Source organism: Megalobrama amblycephala, linkage group LG2 (genome assembly GCF_018812025.1).
Source record: "Megalobrama amblycephala isolate DHTTF-2021 linkage group LG2, ASM1881202v1, whole genome shotgun sequence".
NCBI lineage: Eukaryota > Metazoa > Chordata > Actinopteri > Cypriniformes > Xenocyprididae > Megalobrama > Megalobrama amblycephala.
Window position 1 is genome coordinate 59,430,701 of NC_063045.1, and position 23,278 is coordinate 59,453,978.

The window sequence follows — 23,278 nt, forward strand, 5'->3', positions numbered from 1 at the left end:
ACCCAAAACGCTGGGTTGTTACGTCTGACCCAGGATCTGGGTGACACAAAAACTACCCAAACACTGGGTTGTTATGTCTGACCCAGGATCTGGGTGAACACAAAACCTACCCAAACACTGGGTTGTTACATGTCTGACCCAGGATCTGGGTAACACAAAAACTACTCAAACACTGGAAAAATACCCCCTAAAAAACAACAACAAAAAAAAAGGCTCAACCCTGGACTTGGGTATAAAAAAAATCACCCGATTTTTTTTTTTTTTTTTTTTTTGCCACTTTTGTTCTTTTATTCCATATAACATGCTCAAAGACGTTGTATGTCATTTATTTGCATGCAAAGACTTAAAATGTTTGCCAAACACCTTCGGTTCAGCCTTTTTGCTGGGCAGTTTGCATAAGAAGTGTTGCACCAGGTGTCGGCCTCACCAGTACAGCAGCTGCCCCTCGAACCCTGGATTAATGCAGGAGAGAGGGGGGGAAATACATGCGAGCCCGTCCGGCAGAATTGAGTCTATTCTTCTCTTTATTTCTTTCACTCTTTCTTTCACTGGGCTGAATGTAATGGCACAGACTGCCAGGCTGACAGTGCAACGGCCCAAAAGAAATGACCCTACAGGTGGTGGGCACTGCGAGAGTTTAGCATATTGATCCTTTCACATGGAATAGTACAGCAGCCTCTCAGAGAGACCGTCCCCCTGCTCTCTATTTACACTGTGCCATGGCGCTATACAAAACAGGCTTTAGGGCGACACATAATGGGCTCCTTTGCCTGAGCTTGAAGGGCCACAAAGGACAGGGAGAAGAAAAAAGGTTTAATGTGAAATTCTGATGCCTTTTTTTTCCTATTTCTTTGTTCTTCGTCACACATGATGATGCTAGACTGGGTAATTCAAAGGTACAGTTGATTTTTGAAAGATGCAGGATGCTGAAATTGGTGCCATGACCCGTAGGAAAATGTTTTTTAATCATATGATGTATTAATGTTCAACTAACTGGATTCACAAACCAATATATATAAAAAAAAAAAAAGTAAAATAAGCACATTTCATGAAGAATCCAGAATAATATGTATCAAGGTTTCCATAAAAATATGAAGCAGCACAACTGTTTTTAACATTGATAATCAAAAAGGTTTCTTGAGCAGCAAATCATCATATTAGAATGATTTCTGAAGGATCATGTGACACTGAAGACTGGAGTAATGATAATGAAAATTCAGCTTTGATCACAGGAATAAATTACATTTTACAATATATTACAATAGTTGATTTGTTATAGCTAATACTTAACAATATTACTGTTTTTACTGTATTGTCAATCAAATAAATGCAGCCTTGGTAATAGACCTCTTTATAAAAACGTTAAAAAAAATCTTACCAACCCCAAACTTTTGAACAGTAGTTAGTTTATTCTTCCTCAAAATCAATCATTGGCAGAACCGTTAAGGAATCTGGATCAGAACCAGAACCATTATATTCCTTGTGATTACAGTGTGTTTATGTGCGATGAACTCTTGCTGTTTAGAATGCAATGAATGTACCTGCTCCAGTGAAGTCTGGCCTCTAGGAACAACATTTTTAATCAGGAACTGTCAAGCACAGTTGATTAACATTAATGGGTCACATGGGCAGAGCCCCCCACCATATGTATGCAGATTCACAGAGGGTCTGACATCAAACCGCAGCTCACGGATGGCATCAGCGGCTCTCGGCCCATTCATCACGGTCATGTTGTGTTAGTTTTGTGTGTGTCGGAGAGAGCAGAAGGTCTGTGACCAAGATCACACTTACGGCCTCGTTTATGTGCTTAAAAGGATACGGTGAGGTCTGTAGCAGCTTCTACTAATAATACTATGGTAATACTGGGATCTTTACTCACCGCTCTCACCATGACCTGGGTATTAAAGCAGCAGATGACAAAAGTGCATTGTGCGCTTAGAATAAACGGAACAATATCATGCGTTGGTGTGGTCTTTATAGTTATTTATACAACAGTTCTTTCTGGTTCTCGGATCTGATTGGCTGAAAAGCCATGCGATATTCTAGTGATAACAGCACTGCTACATTTTCACCATTTGTATTACTCCACTTTAAGCGACTGTCATGGTGGCCGAGCAAATCCACCGCATTTTTTACAAATATTCCATGAACTGTAGTTTTTTTTTTTAGGTGAGAATGTAGTTGTTTAGACCTGAAATATGTGACTCATATTGAATCATAGCGCCTATTTTCCAATTTGTTTAGACGTTTCAGAGATGCGAGCTCTAGGCTGCCGTTCAGTGCTCGAGTACCCGCCGAGAACAGCTTCATTTTGGCCAGTGCTTCAGGATTTGCCGCTGTCTCTTATCGTCATTAAACATGAGATGTAATTCATTTTGGGTACACAAAACAGGCAATCTTTGGTCTTATTAATCTATTACTTGTTCCTGAGCAAATCAAATTGGGCTATGTTAAATTTAATAATTTAATATTAAGGCTATTCTTAACTTACATCCTGTAGAGCACTGCTTTTGTACATTTGACTGAATTGTACTATTGTGTTTATTTCCTATTGTCATTTATAATGGCTATTGTTGTTAATTTAAATATTGTTGTTCAATAAATATTATATTTATATAAATGTTGTATTTGCTATTGCCCTCAGAGAAACCAACACACCAGTTTGTGTCCTACCACCACAGGAAATCGTTAAGAACAACTTACCTGTGATGAAGGATCACTTCTCAGACCCGTGTTTCTTGGGAATATCCCGGACGAGCCCCCAGCTGTTAGGGTCCATTAGTAGAAAGTTACATTAATAAACCATTAGATGGCAGCAAACTTTACGAGTGAATGAGTCAGTTGCAAAAGACTTTTAAATGTACTTTTGTAAACAAAGGGCATTGTTTTAGCGCTGTATGTTATGGGAAATTCCTTTAACTAAAAAGGGCAAATACAAAGATCGCTTTCCTCAGTGGACATTCAAACGGATCTTTATAATGGATATAATATTATGGACATCGACCTGAAGAATGAATGTTATATCAGACACAGGTAATGCTCGCTCAGGCGATCTCTCTCTATTAATAATACTGTACAAAATACAGTTTCAATAAAGCGACTCAACATTCCTTTGTTACTAGTTCTAAAATGACGTTTTAGAATTAGTAACGGAGCCTTGGTCAAACTGTCAACTTGAGATTTGAATCCGTGGCGGAAGGAAGTAGTTCTACACAAAAGAAGGTTTTAAAGACACTCCGTTGTTATTCCTTATTTACACACTCGTGCCGTCAAACTATTGTATAAACACAATATCACACTCGTAGCCATGCGATACGGCTGTATATCAGCACGCTATGATTACCTATGGCCAAATCACAGCCGTGCTGATATACAGCCATATCGCATGGCTATGAGTGTGATATTGCTCATCTATAGTTAGTGTGAACGGGCCTTTAGTTTAAAGTATTCTTGGCACGTTCTCATGACAACCAGCTACACATTAAAGCCCATAATCTCTAAGCTCATTAAAAATTAGAGTAGCAGTGCTGCGGTCGCTCACTGGAGCACTAACACATGCACTGCCCACGGCAATCCCATCAGAACACGCCCTCGTCTAAACAGAGTCTGTTTCTGCTCAGTTCGCTGTGATGTTCAATAAGTGCAGTTGCAGGTACTGCGCTTCATTCTGCTCATGAGTTGCAGGTGCAGCGCTCAAGAATCCTCTGTGGTCTCTGCGCCAAACCTGCTTTGAAACACATTCAGTGGCATTCTTTATGCAACAGACCCCCACCCCACCCACAGCGCCTCCAGCCGTATCACGGGCAGAAGGGAGGGGTTCAATTGCGCTTTCTGAAAATTGCCCTGTCGAAAATAAATGGGCATGTTTCAGGAGACGGGAGAAATCAGTGGCAACACCTTTTTATTGCAGCCCACTCCCACCTCCCCCACCCTGAAGTGCTGAGGGAACCGTTGCCATGGCAACCCAGTATTTCTACTAATGTATGGATGTGGAAGTGGAATTCCTGGAGACAGTGAGGCTTCTTGTGCTTCAGTTCTCTTACAAAGCAGCTTCAGCTCTCAGATCTCTCCCTGTGAACTTACAGAGAACTACAGTAGTATGAACTGCTTTGGCCTTTTTAAAGCCCAAGAATTAAAATCAAGGAATATAAATATTTTACAGTACCACTGTATTACTGATTTTTATATATATATATATATATATATATATATATATATATATATATTATATATATATATTAGACGTGTATACACACACACACATATATATATATATATACACATATACATGTACATACATATACATACATACACACACACACACACACATTATATATATATATATATGGTAAATGTATGTTGTTGGGTGTCTGTGTAATGTGGACTACCTAACATTTTTCAACATGGAACTGCACAACCGTCTTTGGTTTATTGCTGTATAACAAAAACACAAATATTCTTAATTGAATAAACATAGGGAATCAATACAGAATTCAAATGATGTGCAATTGGCCATTATAAAACTGATTTTGACTCTAAATTCTGATTTGAAGAGCCTCGTTTGAAGCCGTTACTTGGCATAAGTTTATCCCAATTAGGAATAATAATAAAACTGAACATTGGCGTCTTTTATCATGTTGCTAATCTGCTTTGCATAACGTATAAGAATATCCCTTACTTATAAAACTGTAACAGACAAACTCTTGTGGTCTATTGTATTATTTTACAGTGTTCAAACGTGGCTCATCCAATTAGTTGTTATAAGGGGTTTGTACAGGTTACATGTGGAAGCTCCATAAATGTGATGGTCACCCTTAGCAGGATTAGCTCAGCAGTTCTGCGGCCGGCTACATCAAGCAATTAAATATTAATGGCGTGAGGAGTCATAGCATCTAAACCGTCCTCGAGGTATAACACACAGAAGGGATGGATCAGGTTCGAGTGCCTACGATGAATAATGGAACGCAATCATCGTGCATTACTGACGAGAGTTTCAAATCGGTGGTGTCGTCAAAGACTACAAGGAGAACATTTTTTTCCAAGTATTTTAATAGATGATTTCAGGTCCATTTCTGTTCACAAATACATTTGATTGATTATACTGACAGCAATGAAATGTTAAAAGTGCAAATGTGGACAAACGGCGTATATAATCAGCAACAGCTTTTCATGAGGTTAAGAAACGTTCCTGTCATGTGACACTTCTCTGAAACGTGTTTTCACCGACAAACATGAACATTTCATGATTGAACACAGAACACAATTCAACAAGTGACTTGATTGTCAATGATGCTAATGGTGATGCAAATCAATTAAAACAATAATTAAAGGGATAAAACGTCAACATACACAGAAATAATGTCTTTTCTGCCATATTTCTTATTGTCACAAATATCAGACGCACATATATACATACAGATGAACATGAGCATAGCTTTTATAATTTATTGTTGCTATAATAAGCTAAAATAAGCTCTTATCTTTAAGTAACATTAAAGGAAAATTATTCATAGGACTAAAGCTTTTGTCTCTAATGTGTAGAGATTATTTCATATCTATTCACGTACAGTGAGTAAAAAAGCAGCGAAACTACGACAGCTAATGAGGAATAGCGACTATACAGCAAATCTCTCATCGTAACCCCACCGACGCAATGACCATGACACTCGCCGCTCCCCATTTTAACCACTATGAAATTACATCTTCAATGTTTTTAGGAAAAATACATGCCAAATGACACACATAATGATCACCAGATATTCTATAAAGTCAGTAAACTACATTTTCTTTTTGGATTGAAGATCCCTGTTAGGAGTTAACACACAAACAACATCTGAGTGAATCTCATGAAAACACAAATCTAAGAAAATAAAGCCTATTTTCAGGAGCATTAGGATATTTTGCATTTATTTATTTATTATTTGTATTTAATTGCATTTTTCTTATCATTACTGTAATGCATTCAGACGGTGTACTAGTTTTTTTTGTAATTCTCATTCTCTCAATTCTATGGAAGCTTGTTTCCACCGTGAAATAAAAAATAAAAAAAGGTAATTGCGACTTTTTCTCTCACAATTCTGAATTCTTTTCTCGCAATTGCGAGATTATATCAGCGATATAAAGTCAGAATTGTGTTATAAAGTCAGAATTGCAAGAAAAAGTCAGAATTGCAACTTTATAACTTTGCAATTCTGACTTTATTTCATGCAATTCTGACTTTATAACTTGCAATTGAATGTTATAAAGTCAGAATTGCGAGATATAAACTAAATTCTGAGAAAAAAGTCAGAATTGCGAGTTATAAAGTCAGAATTGTGAGTTATAAAGTCAGAATTGTGTGATTAAAAACTCGCAATTATGAGAAAAAGTCAAAACTGTGTGATATAAAGTCAGAATTGCAAAAAAAGGTGATTGCTACTTTTTATTCAGTGGCGGAAACAAGCTTCCATACAACCCTGATTCTCAGTAAAATAAAGTTTTTTTGTATTATAGTAAAAAAACCTAATTTTTCTTTATTTAAATCCACACAAATTAAAGGCAGTAGAACAAATACCTTCATCATGACATATAAATATTAATTGGCGGCATTTTACATTATATTAATAAGAAATTGTGGTTAAAAATGTATATGCACAATGTCACAATGAAAAAAAAACCTTAATAGTCCCAAAAATAGACAATTTTCTTGCAAAACTAATTTCTATAATTTTCAGACCACTTCCTGAAAGGTTTCGTGAGATTCACCCATTCATCACTGCAAAAAAGGATGTTCTTCCTCAGTATTTTTTTCTTATTTTCCAATACAAATATGTAAACATTCTTAAATCAATTTACTTGATATTAAGTCTAGTTTTATGAAAAATGTATTGAAATTAAGTTTTTTCTTAAAACAAGAAAAATATCTTACAATGGGGTCAGCAAAAAATAATTTAAAAGTTTATTTTTCTGACCTCACTGGCAGAGACTTTTTTTCATAAAACAAGACTTGTATCTTAAGTCATTTTGCTTCTCCAGTAAATGTATCTTGATTGAAGAATGTTTCGATATTTGCACTGCAAAACACTGAGGAAGAAACTCATTTTTTGCAGTGCAGTGCCGAACACGACGTACAGACAAAACACAACGGAAAAACACTGATGTATTGCATAACACGGGTCATTTGCTGACGGCACACAATCTACAGTGCAATCTGTGCCATAGTCTTAGAAAATGGCTTCCTGGGTGATGCAACTGAACCCAGTAAAGATTCAAGTAGAGTTAAAGGATGTATTTCTACGCATGGAATGTCAGAACTCGCGCACAAACCGTCATGGCAGATGCCTTAAAGGGAGATAAGAGGACATACATGCAGCTTTAGGAGTACAGCGGTTCACTAGAGAGGCCCTGAGGCAGCCGGACAGGAAGGGACACACCTGGACGCTGCGATCTGGGCCAATCAGAGTGGGTGAATTATTCAAATCTGTAAAGTGCTCGTCATAAAGGATTTTAATAGACTGATAGTGACTACTGATCTCAATCTGAGGCCGGTGAAGAGAAGTCGGATCGAAGGCGGATGTGCGGGTCCGGTCTCAGTATGGGATCTGGTTCTGGTAGTATTGGAGCATGTCGTAGGTTTTGCTCCTGTATCGAAGAAACAAAGAATTTAATCATAAACGTTTATGGTAACACTTTACAATAAGGTATCATATGTTAACATGAGCTAAAAATGAAAGCTTCGATAACAATAAAGCTCTTTCTTTGAATATCATGTGACAAAAGTGATGTGTGTTACCTGCTACTGAGGAAGCAGCGCTCGATGACTTTAATCATGAAGGCCGCAGCTTCCTTCTCGCTCATATTGGGGTTGAACCTTTGCCTGCCGAACACAACGAACAACGATCAGTGTTTCAGAGGAATAAATGACAGATTATAGCATTAAATTATGATTTCATATTCAGTAACGTACTTCAGGAGTTTGATAGTCTGTCCTCTGAAGCACGGCAGCCCTGTGTCCAGCATCAACGTCACCAATGACACGACAGCATCCATATACGGCCTGAGATGAACCATTAAAACAAACACGGTCAAGTCAACATTTATTTCTATAGTGCTTTATACAACCTAGACTGTTTCAAAGCAGCTTCACAGTGATAAACAGTGTTAATAACAGTGTTAACCATGTAAAATTCTTCAATTACGACCGAAAACACATTATTTTTTCCCATATTCTCCATTGTTGCAGCTCCTCTCTTCCCAGTCTTTCAGTAACGCTCTGTTCAGTTCCTGTCTCTATGAAGCCCCTCCTTCTGAAAAGCACAAGCTGCTCTGATTGGCTGGCTGGAGCAGTGTGTTGTGATTGGTCAAGCGCTTCGAGCATGTTTGGGAAATGTACCGCCCCTTACCATAACTGCCAGTTTCAACACTCAACCAGGCCCCGCCCCTTTATTCTGCGTATGAATTATTTAAATGAGGAATATTGTGACGTGTTCGTTCCTGGAAGAAACTCAAGACTACAATGGAGGCGTTTCAGGGAGTTGAGAAACCGTGACACTGATATAGAGAATAACTCCTGCTGGAGGGACTTTGCAGACCTTTTTCATGCTCAGATAGCAACATTACACACTAACATGAAAAAAGCATAATAGGACCCCTTTAAAATATTCAGGTGGTTTGCAGCCAAAATCCTTCCCAGACACGCTCAAGTGTCAACACGTCTGACCTAATCTATCACCTCTGAGGATGCTGAAATATTGAACAGTGGCCCGTCTCACCTTACGGCCAGGTATCCGCGCACACACATCTCCATGAACCATTTAAAGGGCGTGGCCTCCATCTTGCCACCCATGATCATCACCATCTCGTCGGTCAGCTTGATGTCGGGCTCCCAGCCCAGATTCCCACCCGGAGAACTCTCAAACATGAAGCCAAAGTCTAGAAGACATAAATATATATATAAAACTATATGAAATAGAATTTTTTTTAAACTGAAATAGTATTTTTGTGCATTTTTCATAACAATAAACGTAAAATTAAGTAAGTTAACTTTTTTTTTTTTTAATGTTTCACTGCAGCAATAATTTGCCAAGTGTCGTCTTTGAAAAGAGCTCAAACTTCAGTCTGTGCTCCAAAGCATTGATGATTTAAGTTGGAAATTTCATTTTCAGGTCTATACTCAAAAAGTGAATAAATGGATTATAACTACAGCATAAATATAATTAAGTACCATAAAATCCCCTAAAAATGCAAAATAATAAAAAACACTTTCTAATTAAAATATAGTACATTCATTTCATTGAAATAAAAAATAAATAAAATAAATAGAGAGCACCAACAGGTTAAATTAAATAAAAAAATTAATAATTTAATTAATGTTTTATATTATATGGAATATTTAAAAATCATCATATTAGAATGATTTCTGAAGGATCATGTGACACTGAAGACTGGAGTAATGATGCTGAAAATTCAGCTTTGATCACAGGAATGAATTAGAAAACAGCTATTTTAAATTGTTAAAATATTTACTGTTTTTACTGTATTTTTGATCAAATAATGCAGCCTTGTCAAATAGTCTAAAATGATGGTACAAGAAGCCATGACTAACATTAGAAGTGGAATTTGGGGAGAAAATAAAATTCTACAAAATAATGTAGCCTTTTTGAGTTAAGCTAGCTAGACTGACCGATGTGAATAAGATGGCCTTTGCTGTCCAGCATGATGTTGCCGTTGTGTCTGTCTTTGATTTGTAACAGGAAGAGGAGCAGGCTGTACGCGGCCATACTGCGGATGAAGTTATATCGAGCCTTTGAAAAAGAGAGAAGCAACAAAAGGTGCATTAAAAATAAACGATCAGAACTGCATAAGCAATTCAATAAACACATTAGTTCATGCAAAACAGGAAGCAAAGTATGTTTATCATTTTCTATTCTCTCAAGTGTGGGTTTTTCATACACATCAGATGTTCATGTTGTTCATGATCTGTGTACACACACAAAAATTCATTGCATTTGTTTAATTTCTTTGTTTCAATCCTGGTTTAAATTGCACTGCGATGTGATGCGCCACGCATTACGTAATCACGTTGGAGGAGAAAATGAGATGAGAGAGTTCTTCGCCCTACTGCGGTACTTCCACCTACGTCACGTGTGACCTTTCCAACATGATTACGTAATGCGTAGCGCATCACAGAGCAGTGCAAGATGAGTATTTGTGGTTAACAAGTATATAATTTTAATTTTTTTATAAAATGAGCGGTAAAATGGTTTCTCTAGATAAGACTCTTATTCCTCGTCTGGGATCATGTAGAGCTCTTTGAAGCTGCACTGAAACTGACATTTGGACCTTCAACCCGTTGAACCCCAGTGAAGTCCACTATATGGAGAAAAATCCTGGAATGTTTTCCTCAAATACCTTCATTTCTTTTCGACTGAAGAAAGAAAGTCATGAACATCTTGGCTGACATGGGGGTATATATCTCTGCAGGGATGTTAAACATACAAAATGAAATGTTTGTCACCTTCTGGAAGGCCAGCGTGGACTCGTCTCCATACTGGTTTCTGAAGTAGTCGTACATGCCAAAGTCAGTCTGCCGGCCGAGCTGGTCACGGGACTTACAGTCGGGAATACATTCGATCACGCCACACTGAAAAGAATCAAACAGGAAGTCCAGGTTAGCAGAACTTCAGCAGGTTATCAACATGAAGTCTCAAAGGAAGCTCAAAGGTCACTCACTCCAGGAGCGGTGGCCACAACTCTGTATGGGAACACAAACAGGTCCAAACCCACGAGCTGAAAAATGTTCTTGAAGAGACCAATGATCTGAAGAGCGAGCATGTCCTGATTTGAGAGAAACAAATGAATCAGTCAATTTATTGGAGAATAATTATATGATTGAATTTCATGAAAACCCACACAGGTCACATTTCACCCCAAAATGCATTTTGTGCAATGTGTCCAAATGTTTTACTTTTAAATTTGTAATATATAAAAATACACACTATCATTCGAAAGTTTGGGGTCAGTAAGCTTTTTTTAATGTCTCTTCTGCTCACCAAGGCTGCAATTATTTAACCAAAAATAGTTATAAAAAGAGTAATATTGTAAAATATTATAAGAATTTAAAATAACTGTTTTCTATGTGAATATATCGTATAATGTAATTTATTCCTGTGATCAAAGCTGAATTTTCAGCATCATTACTCCAGTCTTCAGTGTCACATGACCCTTCAGAAATCATTCTAATATGCTGATTTGCTGCTCAAGAAACATTTCTGATTATTATCAATGTTGAAAACAGTTGTACTGCCTCATATTTTTGTGAAAACTGTGATGCATTTTTTCAGATTTCTTTGATGACTAGAAAGGTCAAAGATCAGTATTTATTTGAAATATAAATCTTTTGTAATATTAAAAAATGTCTTTACGATCACTTTTAATGGATCCTTGCTGAATAAAAGTATTAATTGCATAAAAAAAAAAAAACCTAAACCTAAACTTTTGAATTGTAGTTCATATATATAAAATATTGATTTTTATTTAATATTTTATAAATTATAAATTTTATATTTATTTATTTTTCACAGTTATATATATATATTATATATATATATATATATATATATATATATATATATATATATATATATATATATATATATATATATTCCCATTATTACAGTAATGAGAGTTAGATGTTTTTTTTTTTGCAATACAGTAATGAGATTTTTTTAGGGGAAAATGTGTTTGTTGAATGGTCCTGTTGAATGGTCCAACAATTTCTTATTTCTTTTATTTTTTATTTTGAAGTAAAATATGATACAGACTTGAGAGGCTTTGTGAGATTCACCCATTTACATTTAAATGTGTCCAAAAAAGAACTGATATTTCCCATGATACTGACCTGTCTGCAATCATCGCCCACTTTAAAGATGGCCGCCTGCCAGCAGACCTTTTGTGCCATCTCTGAACTCTCATCACCTTCATCTGGAGAGTCTGATGGGCAGCGCAGACCTGCAGACAGACAATGGGCCGCTTAGGTGGATAACACAGAAACTGCATATATATTTCTGCGAGTTCATGGCATACGAAAGGTCGTGTGCGACTCACCCTCTTTTTCAAGCTCGCTAACTCCACACCTCTTAACTTTGAATTTTGCCAGATAAGGGGCTTTGGCAGCACTGTAAAAACAAGGTAATGCTAATGACCTCATAAATCACATGTGCAATGTAAACGCATGTTGTCAGTACTGCAGATAGCATGTGAGCAAAAGAACAAGAGTTCACGGTGAGCTGTGGTGATTTGCGATACCTCTGCATAGGTGTTCCTGACTTGTAGTCGATATCGAGGACGATAGCTTCTGGATTGCTTGGCAAATAGCATCCTGATTACAGTGTTAGAAAAGTCATGAACAGATCATTTAAAAAAAAAAATGACACAAATACCCAAGTAAGAGCAACTATTCTTATCACAAGTAACTATTCAGATATATCTTAAAATGACCTGGCTGAACTTTGATTTCTGATAGCGCCTTCAGACACGCTCTCTTCCTCTCATCTCCTTTTGGAACAGGCCTGGAAAACAAGAACAACATGCTTTGATCTCTTTTCTATTCATGTACAGTGCATTATTATTATAGGTATATTTTGCATAAAGAAAGTGAAGCTTATTTTAAATTAAGGCCCACACAAAGGATGATAAATGCTCCACTGTGACCTTCCCTGAGCTACCTTGCCTTTTGAAATTATTTTCTGTACCATTAAAAAAAATAAAAAATACCCCAAACTTTTGAATGGTAGTTCATATATATAAAATATTGATTTTTATTTAATATTTTATAAATTGTAAATTTTATATTTATTTATTTATTTTTCACATTTATTATATATATATATATATATATATATATATATATATATATATATATATATATATATATATATATATATATATATATATTCCCATTATTACAGTAATGAGAGTTAGATGTTTTTGTTTTTTTTTTGCAATACAGTAATGAGATTTTTTTTAGGGGAAAATGTGTTTGTTGAATGGTCCTTAAATTAAGCAACAACAGTTTCTTGTTTCTTTTATTTTTTATTTTAACATGCTTTGATCTCTGTTCTATTAATGTACAGTGCATTATTATTATTATAGGTATATTTTGCATAAAGAAAGTGAAGCCTATTTTAAATTAATGCTGACACAAAGGATGATAATGATAAAGATATAGTTGTAAAAATTGTTCTAAATATAAAAGAGTTTACACCACAACTATAACAATACCGACACAGAGGATTCATAGCGTTGAAATTACTTTCAGAATGATTTTTTTTCGGCTGATGAACGATAAAAACATTGACAGCCAATCAGAATTTGTCCTGCTTCAAAGAGCTTGAGCATTTAAAGCGGCAGACGACAAAACTGCGGAGCCATTATAAAAAATATTATACACTTGCACTTTTTTTTTTTCACCATACAAAAATAAGAATCAGACTTCTAAGTGATCAACTTTTGGTGGGGGAAAGGTTTAATTAAACAATGCAAAATATCTTAATAGCTTAATTAGGGGTTCAAGCACGTAGGGCTGAAAGTGGAATGATATCCAATTTTACCATATAGGCCATTTTGCATTTTGTAGCAAAATGCTGTTTTTTTTTTTTAAAGCATTAACATATCATTACAAAACTCAGTATGGGTCATCAGCACGATGTCCTAAAGGAGTTTTGAGACAGCACCGCCTAGTGGTGAAATCAAATATTCATAGGCTCACAACTTTTTATGTGGTTGACTTATTTTCATGAGAGTCATCTCCTTTGATTCCTGAGTCCAACGATACCTAACATGCTGTTTCGATCGAGACGAAACCATAGAAGATTCAGAAACATAGATCGTTGGCTATACGTTAAAGCCAAAATTTTGATAGTAAGTGACAAAAAAATGCAAAGTCGTGCATGGGTTATTTTTTATGTATACTCATACTTCAACATATCTATAACTCCTAAACGAAATTAAATATTTTCACCAAATTTGACATTTATGGGCACATAAAAAAAGTGGTGGGATTGCGCCTGTTGGTGGCGCTATAACTGAACAAAATATTACATTTCCACCAACTACAATAAAGTATGTTATTTTACTGATGATTTTACTTTTGCTTGCTGCTTTGTGCTTGGCCCCTTAATGGCTGCTTGGAGCTATATTTTTATAATCTTTATTTTTGAGTTGAAAGGAATATACCCATTATCAGGGCTCTCAAGTCTCACGCACTGGGCGTGAGACACACGCATTTCAACCCGTTCACACGCTCACACGCCACACCTTGTATTTCTCACGCAGAGAAATCTCCAGGATAACGCACAACAAGTTGCGCCGCTATTAGAGGAATCAAGCGAACAGCCAATCAGAAAATAGAATTACTGTATCCGGGTAAGATTTAGATATTCCCGCCACAAAAATATTTATGTTCTGATTCCAACGACACATTCTGTGATTCACGGGCTCGCGCACTGATTCAGATGCTCGCTGAAGTAGTTAGCTACAGAAGAGGACATCTGTCAGTCACATTGATTCACATCTGGCTACAGACTGATCGTGATCGATGTGGGACCATATCCTATGAGTACAGTAAGTCATCTCATCAAATTGCTGGGGAATATTTGTGTCCAGGCAGCTGGTAGGTTAGTTAACAGTTTGTCCAGAGTACTTTTACGTGAACTTGCCTGCCTAGTAGTGATGGGCATTTTTCCAAAATATTCGAATATTTGGGCTAGTAAAAAAACGAATATTCGTGTATTTAAAGCTGCAGTCCGCAACTTTTTTTGTGTTAAAAATGTACAAAAATTATATAATGAGAATATACAACATGAATCCATTTTCCAAACCGTGTTTTTGTCTTATCCTGAATCATTATGGTACACTTATAATAAGTGTTTATATTCGGACTATTTCAGACCGGACTGGTAGGACTCGCCGCAGAGTATGTAACTTCGTGACTCGCCATAGACATACTATGAGACATACATGGAGAAAAGTAGCTCCGGCTAGAATGTTCCGCCGCAAGACGCGTGCAGTTCTGTTTATTAACCGCTAGAGGGCCAAAAATCGCGGACAGCAGCTTTAAATTACGATTATTTTGAGAAAATGAGAGACGTTTTTTATTTATTTTTTATTCAAGTTGTCGTCACCATTTCTGAACAAACTTATGATTAGGTAATATACACAACAAGTTTGTGTTTTATCTTAAGGTTTTCATCCAGTTTAAAACATTAAACAATATGTGTAAACAAAAAATATAGGCCTAAAGAACAAAAGCATTATAGGCTCAAGCAGCGAGCGGGAAAAAACACTAGTAAAGCAGAGCGCGCCAGTTATCGTGCAGAACGTAACGTACATATAAGGTACACTAGTGTCGGAATATGGTTACCATGTTTATATTGTTTCACATTACAATGTTGAGGAAAAACAACAATATAATGTGTATGATTATATTACCATTATCTATCTCTCACACTCACTCACTCACATACACACTAAAATGCTAAATTAAATAAATATTTTTTTATTTGTGCGAATTTGTGTCATTTTTCATATCAGCTCCCCCGTCCCCACCCAAACCCCCGTCGCCGCCGCCGCCGAAATCTCACTCTGAACTCAGTTCAAAACTTGAGAGCCCTGCCATTATATGTTTCTAATTGCCCCCTAATGAGGTTCCATTCCAGTTAAGATGCCGTCTAGGAAGGTAACTGCCTTTGTAGGCAGTAGTGTGACAGTTCATATGTGGTGGACGTACTTGATAATGGCGGAGACGTTGGTGATCTTGTTGAAGAAGTCAAACTCGCGCTGGTAGAAGTCTTTAGCGGGGCCCGACAGAGAGTGTGTGATCTCTTCCACCATCTGCTCCAGAAGCTCACCGATGTCCGCTGTACCACAACACAAACCCAGCACTCAATAAATACACATTAACTTGTATCTCTTAGCATGTGTTCACACTTTCAGGTTCTTTTGGCTCTTTTTCATTTAGCTCTGGTTCACTTAGCATTCACACTGTCATTTTTAACACCAAACCTAAAGATCCAAAGCAATGCTGTGTGCTTGGCTAAATGCCCTCGCTGTATGTGTGTACATATGATGGTATTTTTACCAGCTGAGAACTCATGAAGAGCTTAAATAATGTGTGAAGAAGTCAAAACAGTGCCATGAATTCCTCTGCAGCACACAAACAAAGATTTGCTACGAGGAGACACGGTTCTGACACCGTAATGGACAGCGTAGCTCCTAGGACAAGAAGAACCAGGTATGCTTGAGCATTCTGTCCTTTTTAGGCTCACATCGTGTGACATCACGTCCTGTTTTTGGTTCATTTAAATGACTTTGGTCCATGTTGCGTTCAGTCGAACCACACCAGAGTTCATTTGGAAAGGTGGGAAACATCTTAAACCTAACATCTTATGTCATTCTAAACCTAATGGGCTGCTATAAATATTTAACATTGATATGTATTTTGTCTTCCTGGTTATATTTATACTGCTGTATGAGCTGCCATGTGACTGTGAAAAATGATTGACAGGGAGAGAGCCAACTCCCAGTTTCTGATTGGCTAATGCATGCATGGGCCATGGTCAGATGCTTTTCCTGTTCAGCGTGATTTCTAAAGACTGGTCGGATAAGAGCAAGTTCATGTTCCCGTAGCACATAATAATGCCAAACTCTTGTTTACTAACGTTCAAAAGTTTGGGGTCAGCACGTTTTTTGTTTTTGAAAGAAGTCTGCTCACCAAGGCTAAAAACAGTAAACAGTAATATTGTGAAATATTATAAGAATTTAAAATAACTGTGTTCTACACGGATATATTGTAAAATGTAATTTATTCCTGATCAAAGCTGAATTTTCAACATCATTACTCCAGTCTTTAGTGTCACATGATCCTTCAAAAATCATTTTAATATGCTGATTTGCTGCACAATGAATTTGATGAATAGAAAGTTATAGCATTTATTTGAAATTCAATTTTTTTGTAACATTCTAAATGTCTTTACTGTTACATTTGATCAGTTGAATGCATTCTTGATGAATAAAATTATAATTTCTAATAAAATTTAAAAAAAAAATTGTACTGACCCCAAATTTTTGAATGGTAGTGTATGTAAATTTGGATTAATCTGGCTAATAATGGCAACTAACTGGACGCATTCAGACTGAACTCTGCAGCAGGTTACGTACGGTCTTTCTGATGGCCTTCCTCGTCCAGATAGATGTTGGTCTTCATGTTCCATATGAACTGATGAGCGAGGAGCTGGGACTTCTGTGCGGCCCACAGGATGTACTCACGCACGTAGCCCATCTGTCAAAAATGGCAGGAAACATGTTAATAACAGCCCAGGGGTGAATGAAATGACTTCTTTGCGAACAAAAGGCAGAGGTAGCTCAGGAAAGGTCACAGTTCACTCTTCCTCACCTTGTCATACCGCAGCGCTTGAACGATTTGAGGAATGTAAAACAAAATGGCATCCTGTAAGAAAAACGCAAGATCAAAAAACATTTCAAAATTATATTCTGTTTCTGCACACAAAGAATAAAGTGACATAAGGACCACAATTATGACACTTTTGTGCTGTTTAAAGCATGAACACCCTTTAAAACATTCAGTCATATGGGCTTGGAAAGACAAGAGTGTCTCATTTTTTCAATGATCACACACATTAAATTGTCACTCTTAGTTTGCGTAAATAAAAAACAAGCTTTGTCATTACAGCGGAAGACCAGAAATATCTTCAATATTATATTTGACAGTGGGAGGTCTTGGAGTCAGAGAGGCTGAGAACCGATGTTCTAGCGCCGCCCTGCTGGTACCTACGGGAGGGAAGGAGCGAAGGACTTTGACTCCATACTGAGCGGTGAGTGGATGGGGAGGGTACATGCTGGAGAAGTACGAGAGGCCGGTGGGAGGATCCGCAGGAGCCCAGCACAAGATGTGGCTCAGCTCTGGAGAATCAGCATCAATGGTGTGCCACGTCACCAGGAACTATGGGAAAAACACATCCAACATTGAGATTGATCTTTAGCATGTAGTGGCAGTTCATGTTCTGTTGTGGCTCTAACCTTCACTGCCTCCGGCACATCACTAACAGCACCAGGATCCAGTCGAACCAGACGGGTCACTTCAGCTACAATGGCATCTGCGTTTTTGAACCTACAAAGAAAAAAAAAAGCTCATATGTTGACATCAAAACATGAGCTCTGTAACAAAACCTTCTAGGCAGAATCCTGGACTGAAAAAAAAACCCTAATTTTGCTAATCAAATCATGCAATACAAAAATGCATTAGTAAACACAAATAATATAGTCCATTTTTAATTAGGCTGAGCTATTTTAATTTTCAGTATTGAATGAATTATGTACATACTGTGAAGTGTATATCAATATTCGTTCATTTAAAATGAATTTTTCACACTGACACAGTGCATTCTATAATTGAATTCTCCACAAATGCTACATTCCTGAAAAACTGTTAAAATTGGACTAAAATTGGTAAAAATTAGATTGATAGCTTAAAAGGTAAAAAGCCAAATATTTTTAAAACATGTCAAAAGACTCCAATTATTCATCATTAATATTTTTATTGCACTGCAACATTATTTTCATGACATTTAAGCACATTTGCCCAAATTCTCATTACTGTAATGCACCAGAGGTTTTACATTTGAGTTTATTTGTAATTCTTTTGATATGACTGTCTCATTAGAATGTAAAAGATTTTAAACATTAATATAATATAATATAATATAATATAATATAATATAATATATGTGCTGTCAAACGATTAATCGCATCCAAAATAAAAGTTTAAGTTTTGTTTGTGTACTGTGTATATTTATTATCTATATATATATAAATACACACACATGCATGTATATATTTAACAAAATATATTATATAAATTATATATAAATATATAAATAAATATGTATACATGTAAATATTTCTTAAATAAATACATGTATGTAAACATATATTATGTAAACACAAACTTTTATTTTGGATGCGATTAATCATGATTAATCATTTGACAGCACTAAATGTAATGTAATGTAATATAATATAATCTTTTTTGCTTTGGGATGTTTTGGAATAATCAAAAAATGTGCATAAAATAGGTTTTATTCATTGTGCCATTTAAAATATATATTTTTTAAATTCAAGCCAGTGCATTCTAGGATTGTATTCTGCACAAAGGATAAATGCCTAAAACATTGATAAAGTTGCCTTAAAAATTGGTCAAAATGAGATAAAAGAGAAGGTAGCAAATGTTTTCCTTCACATCAATATGCCCTAAAATGCAGTCTAGATAGACAGCTCACTAGAGTTTGGAACAGAGCTAATATTCTTGTTGTTGGCGTACCTAGCTGGAAGCTGCATAGCTAGGTACGGAGCGATACTCCAGGCCAAATTGACATTGTCCTTCCACTGTTTCTCACTCAGGTTGATGTATTTGGATCTCCAGTTGGAGATGCTGGTTTCTACCGACTGCTCGGTGGCGATGGCCAGCTCCTGTGTTGATAGCGGGTTGTACCATGTGGTCAGTCGCTCGATCTCACTGGCCTGTAAAGACAGCGCAAAGACGCTCAAGACACAGGAGTTCATTTGTTTATCAGGAACTGAGGATGAAATCAGGCTGGGGGAAAAGGCGCCCCTTACCAGTAAGGCCAACAGTAACGTCCTGCGTTTCATGTAGTACTTGTGTAGCTGGGTGCCTCTGTTGCTCTTTTTGGACATGCCTATATTGAAAGGAAACAACAGAAGACATAGTAGCAGAGCTGCATGAGGACTTAACATTAGTCTAGCTGGACCGCGGCCATATAACTGTGAGCCACTTATAGAGGTGCTTCTGTAATTCTTTAACTACTCTAGCTGCTTAGCATTCAGAGCTGGTGTTACTAGTGTTATTTTAGTACCATTGAGATCCTATTGTAATTTTTATTAATTCTTTGTAGCTTTTATTTTTATATTTTGCATTGTCAGTTTAAATTTATTTAAAGTTTTAGTCATTTTGTTGTATTTTTGTTGTTATATTACATATATATATATATATATATATATATATATATATATACTTACAGTGGGTACAGAAAGTATTCAGACCCCCTTAAATTTTTCACTCTTTGTTATATTGCAGCCATTTGCTAAAAGCATTTAAGTTCATTTTTTTTTCTCATTAATGTACACACAGCACCCCATATTGACAGAAAAACACAGAATTGTTGACATTTTTGCAGATTTATTAAAAAAGAAAAACTGAAATATCACATGGTCCTAAGTATTCAGACCCTTTGCTATGGCACTCATATATTTAACTCAGGTGCTGTCCATCTCTTCTGATCATCCTTGAGATGGTTCTACACCTTTATTTGAGTCCAGCTGTGTTTGATTATTCTGATTGGACTTGATTAGGAAAGCCACACACCTGTCTATATAAGACCTTACAGCTCACAGTGCATGTCAGAGCAAATGAGAATCATGAGGTCAAAGGAACTGCCTGAAGAGCTCAGAGACAGAATTGTGGCAAGGCACAGATCTGGCCAAGTTACAAAAAAATTTCTGCTGCACTTAAGGTTCCTAAGAGCACAGTGGCCTCCATAATCGTTTGGGACGACCAGAACCCTTCCTAGAGCTGGCCGTCTGGCCAAACTGAGCTATCGGGGGAGAAGAACCTTGGTGAGAGAGGTAAAGAAGAACCCAAAGATCACTGTGGCTGAGCTCCAGAGATGCAGTCGGGAGATGGGAGAAAGTTTTAGAAAGTCAACCATCACTGCAGCCATCCACCATTCGGGGCTTTATGGCAGAGTGGCCCAACGGAAGCCTCTCCTCAGTGCAAGACACATGAAATCCCGCATGGAGTTTGCCAAGATGGTGAGAAATAAGATTCTCTGGTCTGATGAGACCAAGATAGAACTTTTTGGCCTTAATTCTAAGCGGTATGTGTGGAGAAAACCAGGCACTGCTCATCACCTGTCCAATACAGTCCCAACAGTGAAGCATGGTGGTGGCAGCATCATGCTGTGGGGGTGTTTTTCAGCTGCAGGGACAGGACGACTGGTTGCAATCGAGGGAAAGATGAATGCGGCCAAATACAGGGATATCCTGGACGAAAACCTTCTCCAGAGTGCTCAGGACCTCAGACTGGGCTGAAGGTTTACCTTCCAACAAGACAATGACCATAAGCATACAGCTAAAATAACGAAGGAGTGGCTTCACAACAACTCCGTGACTGTTTTTGAATGGCCCAGCCAGAGCCGTGACTTAAACCCAATTGAGCATCTCTGGAGAGACCTAAAAATGGCTGTCCACCAACGTTTACCATCCAACCTGACAGAACTGGAGAGGATCTGCAAGGAGGAATGGCAGAGGATCCCCAAATCCAGGTGTGAAAAACTTGTTGCATCTTTCCCAAAAAGACTCATGGCTGTATTAGATCAAAAGGGAACTTCTACTAAATACTGAGCAAAGGGTCTGAATACTTAGGAGCATGTGATCTTTCAGTTTTTCTTTTTTAATAAATCTGCAAAAATGTCAACAATTCTGTGTTTTTCTGTCAAAATGGGGTGCTGTGTGTACATTAATGAGAAAAAAAAATGACCTTAAATGATTTTAGCAAATGGCTGCAATATAACAAAGAGTGAAACATTTAAGGGGGTCTGAATACTTTCCGTACCCACTGTAAATACATTTTGTCAGTAATATTGTGAAATATTATTACAATTTAAAATAACTGTTTTCTATTTGAATATATTTCACAAAGTAATTTATTCCTGTGATGGAAAAGCTGAATTTTCAGCATCATTACTCCAGTCTTCAGTGTCACATGATCCTTCAGAAATCATTCTAATATGCTGATTTGCTGCTCAATAAACATTTATTGTGTACAATTGTACAAAATATTTGTGTAAAATTTTTTTTCAGGATTATTTGATGAATAGAAAGTTCAAAAGAACAGTGTTTATTTGAAATCTAATCTTTTGTAACATTATAAATGTCTTTACTGCCACTTTTGATTGATTTAATGCATCCTTGCTGAATAAAAGTATTCATTTCTTTAATTTCTTTTCAAAAAAATAAAAATAAAAATTCTTACTGACCCCAAACTTTTGAACGGTAGTGTATAATGCTACAGAAGCTTTGTATTTCAGATAAATGCTGTTCTTTTGAACTTTCTATTCATCAAGGAATCCTGAAAAAAAAGTACACAACTGTTTTCAACATTGAAAATAATCATAAATGTTTATTGAGCAGCAAATCAGCATATTAGAATGATTTCTGAAGGATCATGTGACACTGAAGACTGGAGTAACAATGCTGAAAATTCAGCTTTGCCATCACAGGAATAAATTACTTTGTCAAATATATTTAAATAGAAAACAGTTATTTTAAATTGTAATAATATTTCACAATATTACTGTTTTTTACTGTATTTTTAATTAAATAAATGTAGCCTTGTGAGCAGACGAAACTTCTTTTAAAAACATTAAAAATCTTAGTGGTTCCAAACTTTTGAACTGTACTGTATATATGCATATTTATCTAATATATATTTATATCTAATATATATTTATTAGTGCTGTCAATCAATTAAAAAAAATAACTAATTAATCACACATTTTTCTTTAATTAATCATGATTAATCACATCCAACATTACCGTTTTAAATCAGAATTTTATTATTTTTTTATTGTATATTGTTGTGATTTTTACCTGCTCTGCCAAAATTTATAGATTAATCCTTATTAAAGCTACAAAAGTTATTCAGTCAAGAGCAGTGATTGATTAATGACAGATAGCAGCAGGTTTATTAGGCTGCTGTCACTTTAAGACCTGACGCACATGATGCAGATCTAAAACACATTCGATTTTCTCATAACTCTTATGGTCATTTAAGACTTTTTAACTCTTTTAAGACTGTGCACGCCAATAACAGGCATTTTAATATAATTTTTTGTGTTTGTGTCCATTCAAGAGAACTCAATGTGGTACTGGAGCGCTGTCTGAAGCGTGTTTTGGGTGTTTGTTCACAGAGAGCAGCTTCACAGACATCGTATTTAAGTATGTATGTACTTGAGCGTCTTATCACACTTGAATGGTTTAAAAGCACTTGAATGAATGATAGTGTGATCATATAATGTAACACTAGCCAAAGGATGCCAGGAAAAAATGGATGCTGTGTCAATTGCGTTAAATATTTGTAATGTGTTAAAATGAAAAACAAAACAATTTTGCAAAATTAACGTGTTAATTCTGACAGCCCTAATAT

At 36.4% G+C, this 23,278-nt stretch overlaps 1 protein-coding gene across 1 annotated transcript in view; it reads right to left on the reverse strand.

The window, feature by feature from the left end:
* Nucleotides 1-6,396: 6,396 nt before the first annotated feature.
* The window catches only part of pi4kaa (phosphatidylinositol 4-kinase, catalytic, alpha a), a 45,149-nt gene continuing 28,267 nt past the window's right edge, over nucleotides 6,397-23,278 (reverse strand). Inside the window, 18 exon segments of the mRNA XM_048181282.1 lie at nucleotides 6,397-7,620; nucleotides 7,772-7,855; nucleotides 7,946-8,035; nucleotides 8,751-8,910; nucleotides 9,662-9,782; nucleotides 10,496-10,621; nucleotides 10,711-10,815; nucleotides 11,879-11,988; nucleotides 12,085-12,155; nucleotides 12,286-12,358; nucleotides 12,478-12,548; nucleotides 15,767-15,896; nucleotides 17,197-17,317; nucleotides 17,432-17,485; nucleotides 17,831-17,998; nucleotides 18,076-18,166; nucleotides 19,376-19,575; nucleotides 19,672-19,751. Of these exon segments, the coding sequence (XP_048037239.1) occupies nucleotides 7,569-7,620; nucleotides 7,772-7,855; nucleotides 7,946-8,035; nucleotides 8,751-8,910; nucleotides 9,662-9,782; nucleotides 10,496-10,621; nucleotides 10,711-10,815; nucleotides 11,879-11,988; nucleotides 12,085-12,155; nucleotides 12,286-12,358; nucleotides 12,478-12,548; nucleotides 15,767-15,896; nucleotides 17,197-17,317; nucleotides 17,432-17,485; nucleotides 17,831-17,998; nucleotides 18,076-18,166; nucleotides 19,376-19,575; nucleotides 19,672-19,751 (1,907 nt within the window). The 3' untranslated portion in view covers nucleotides 6,397-7,568.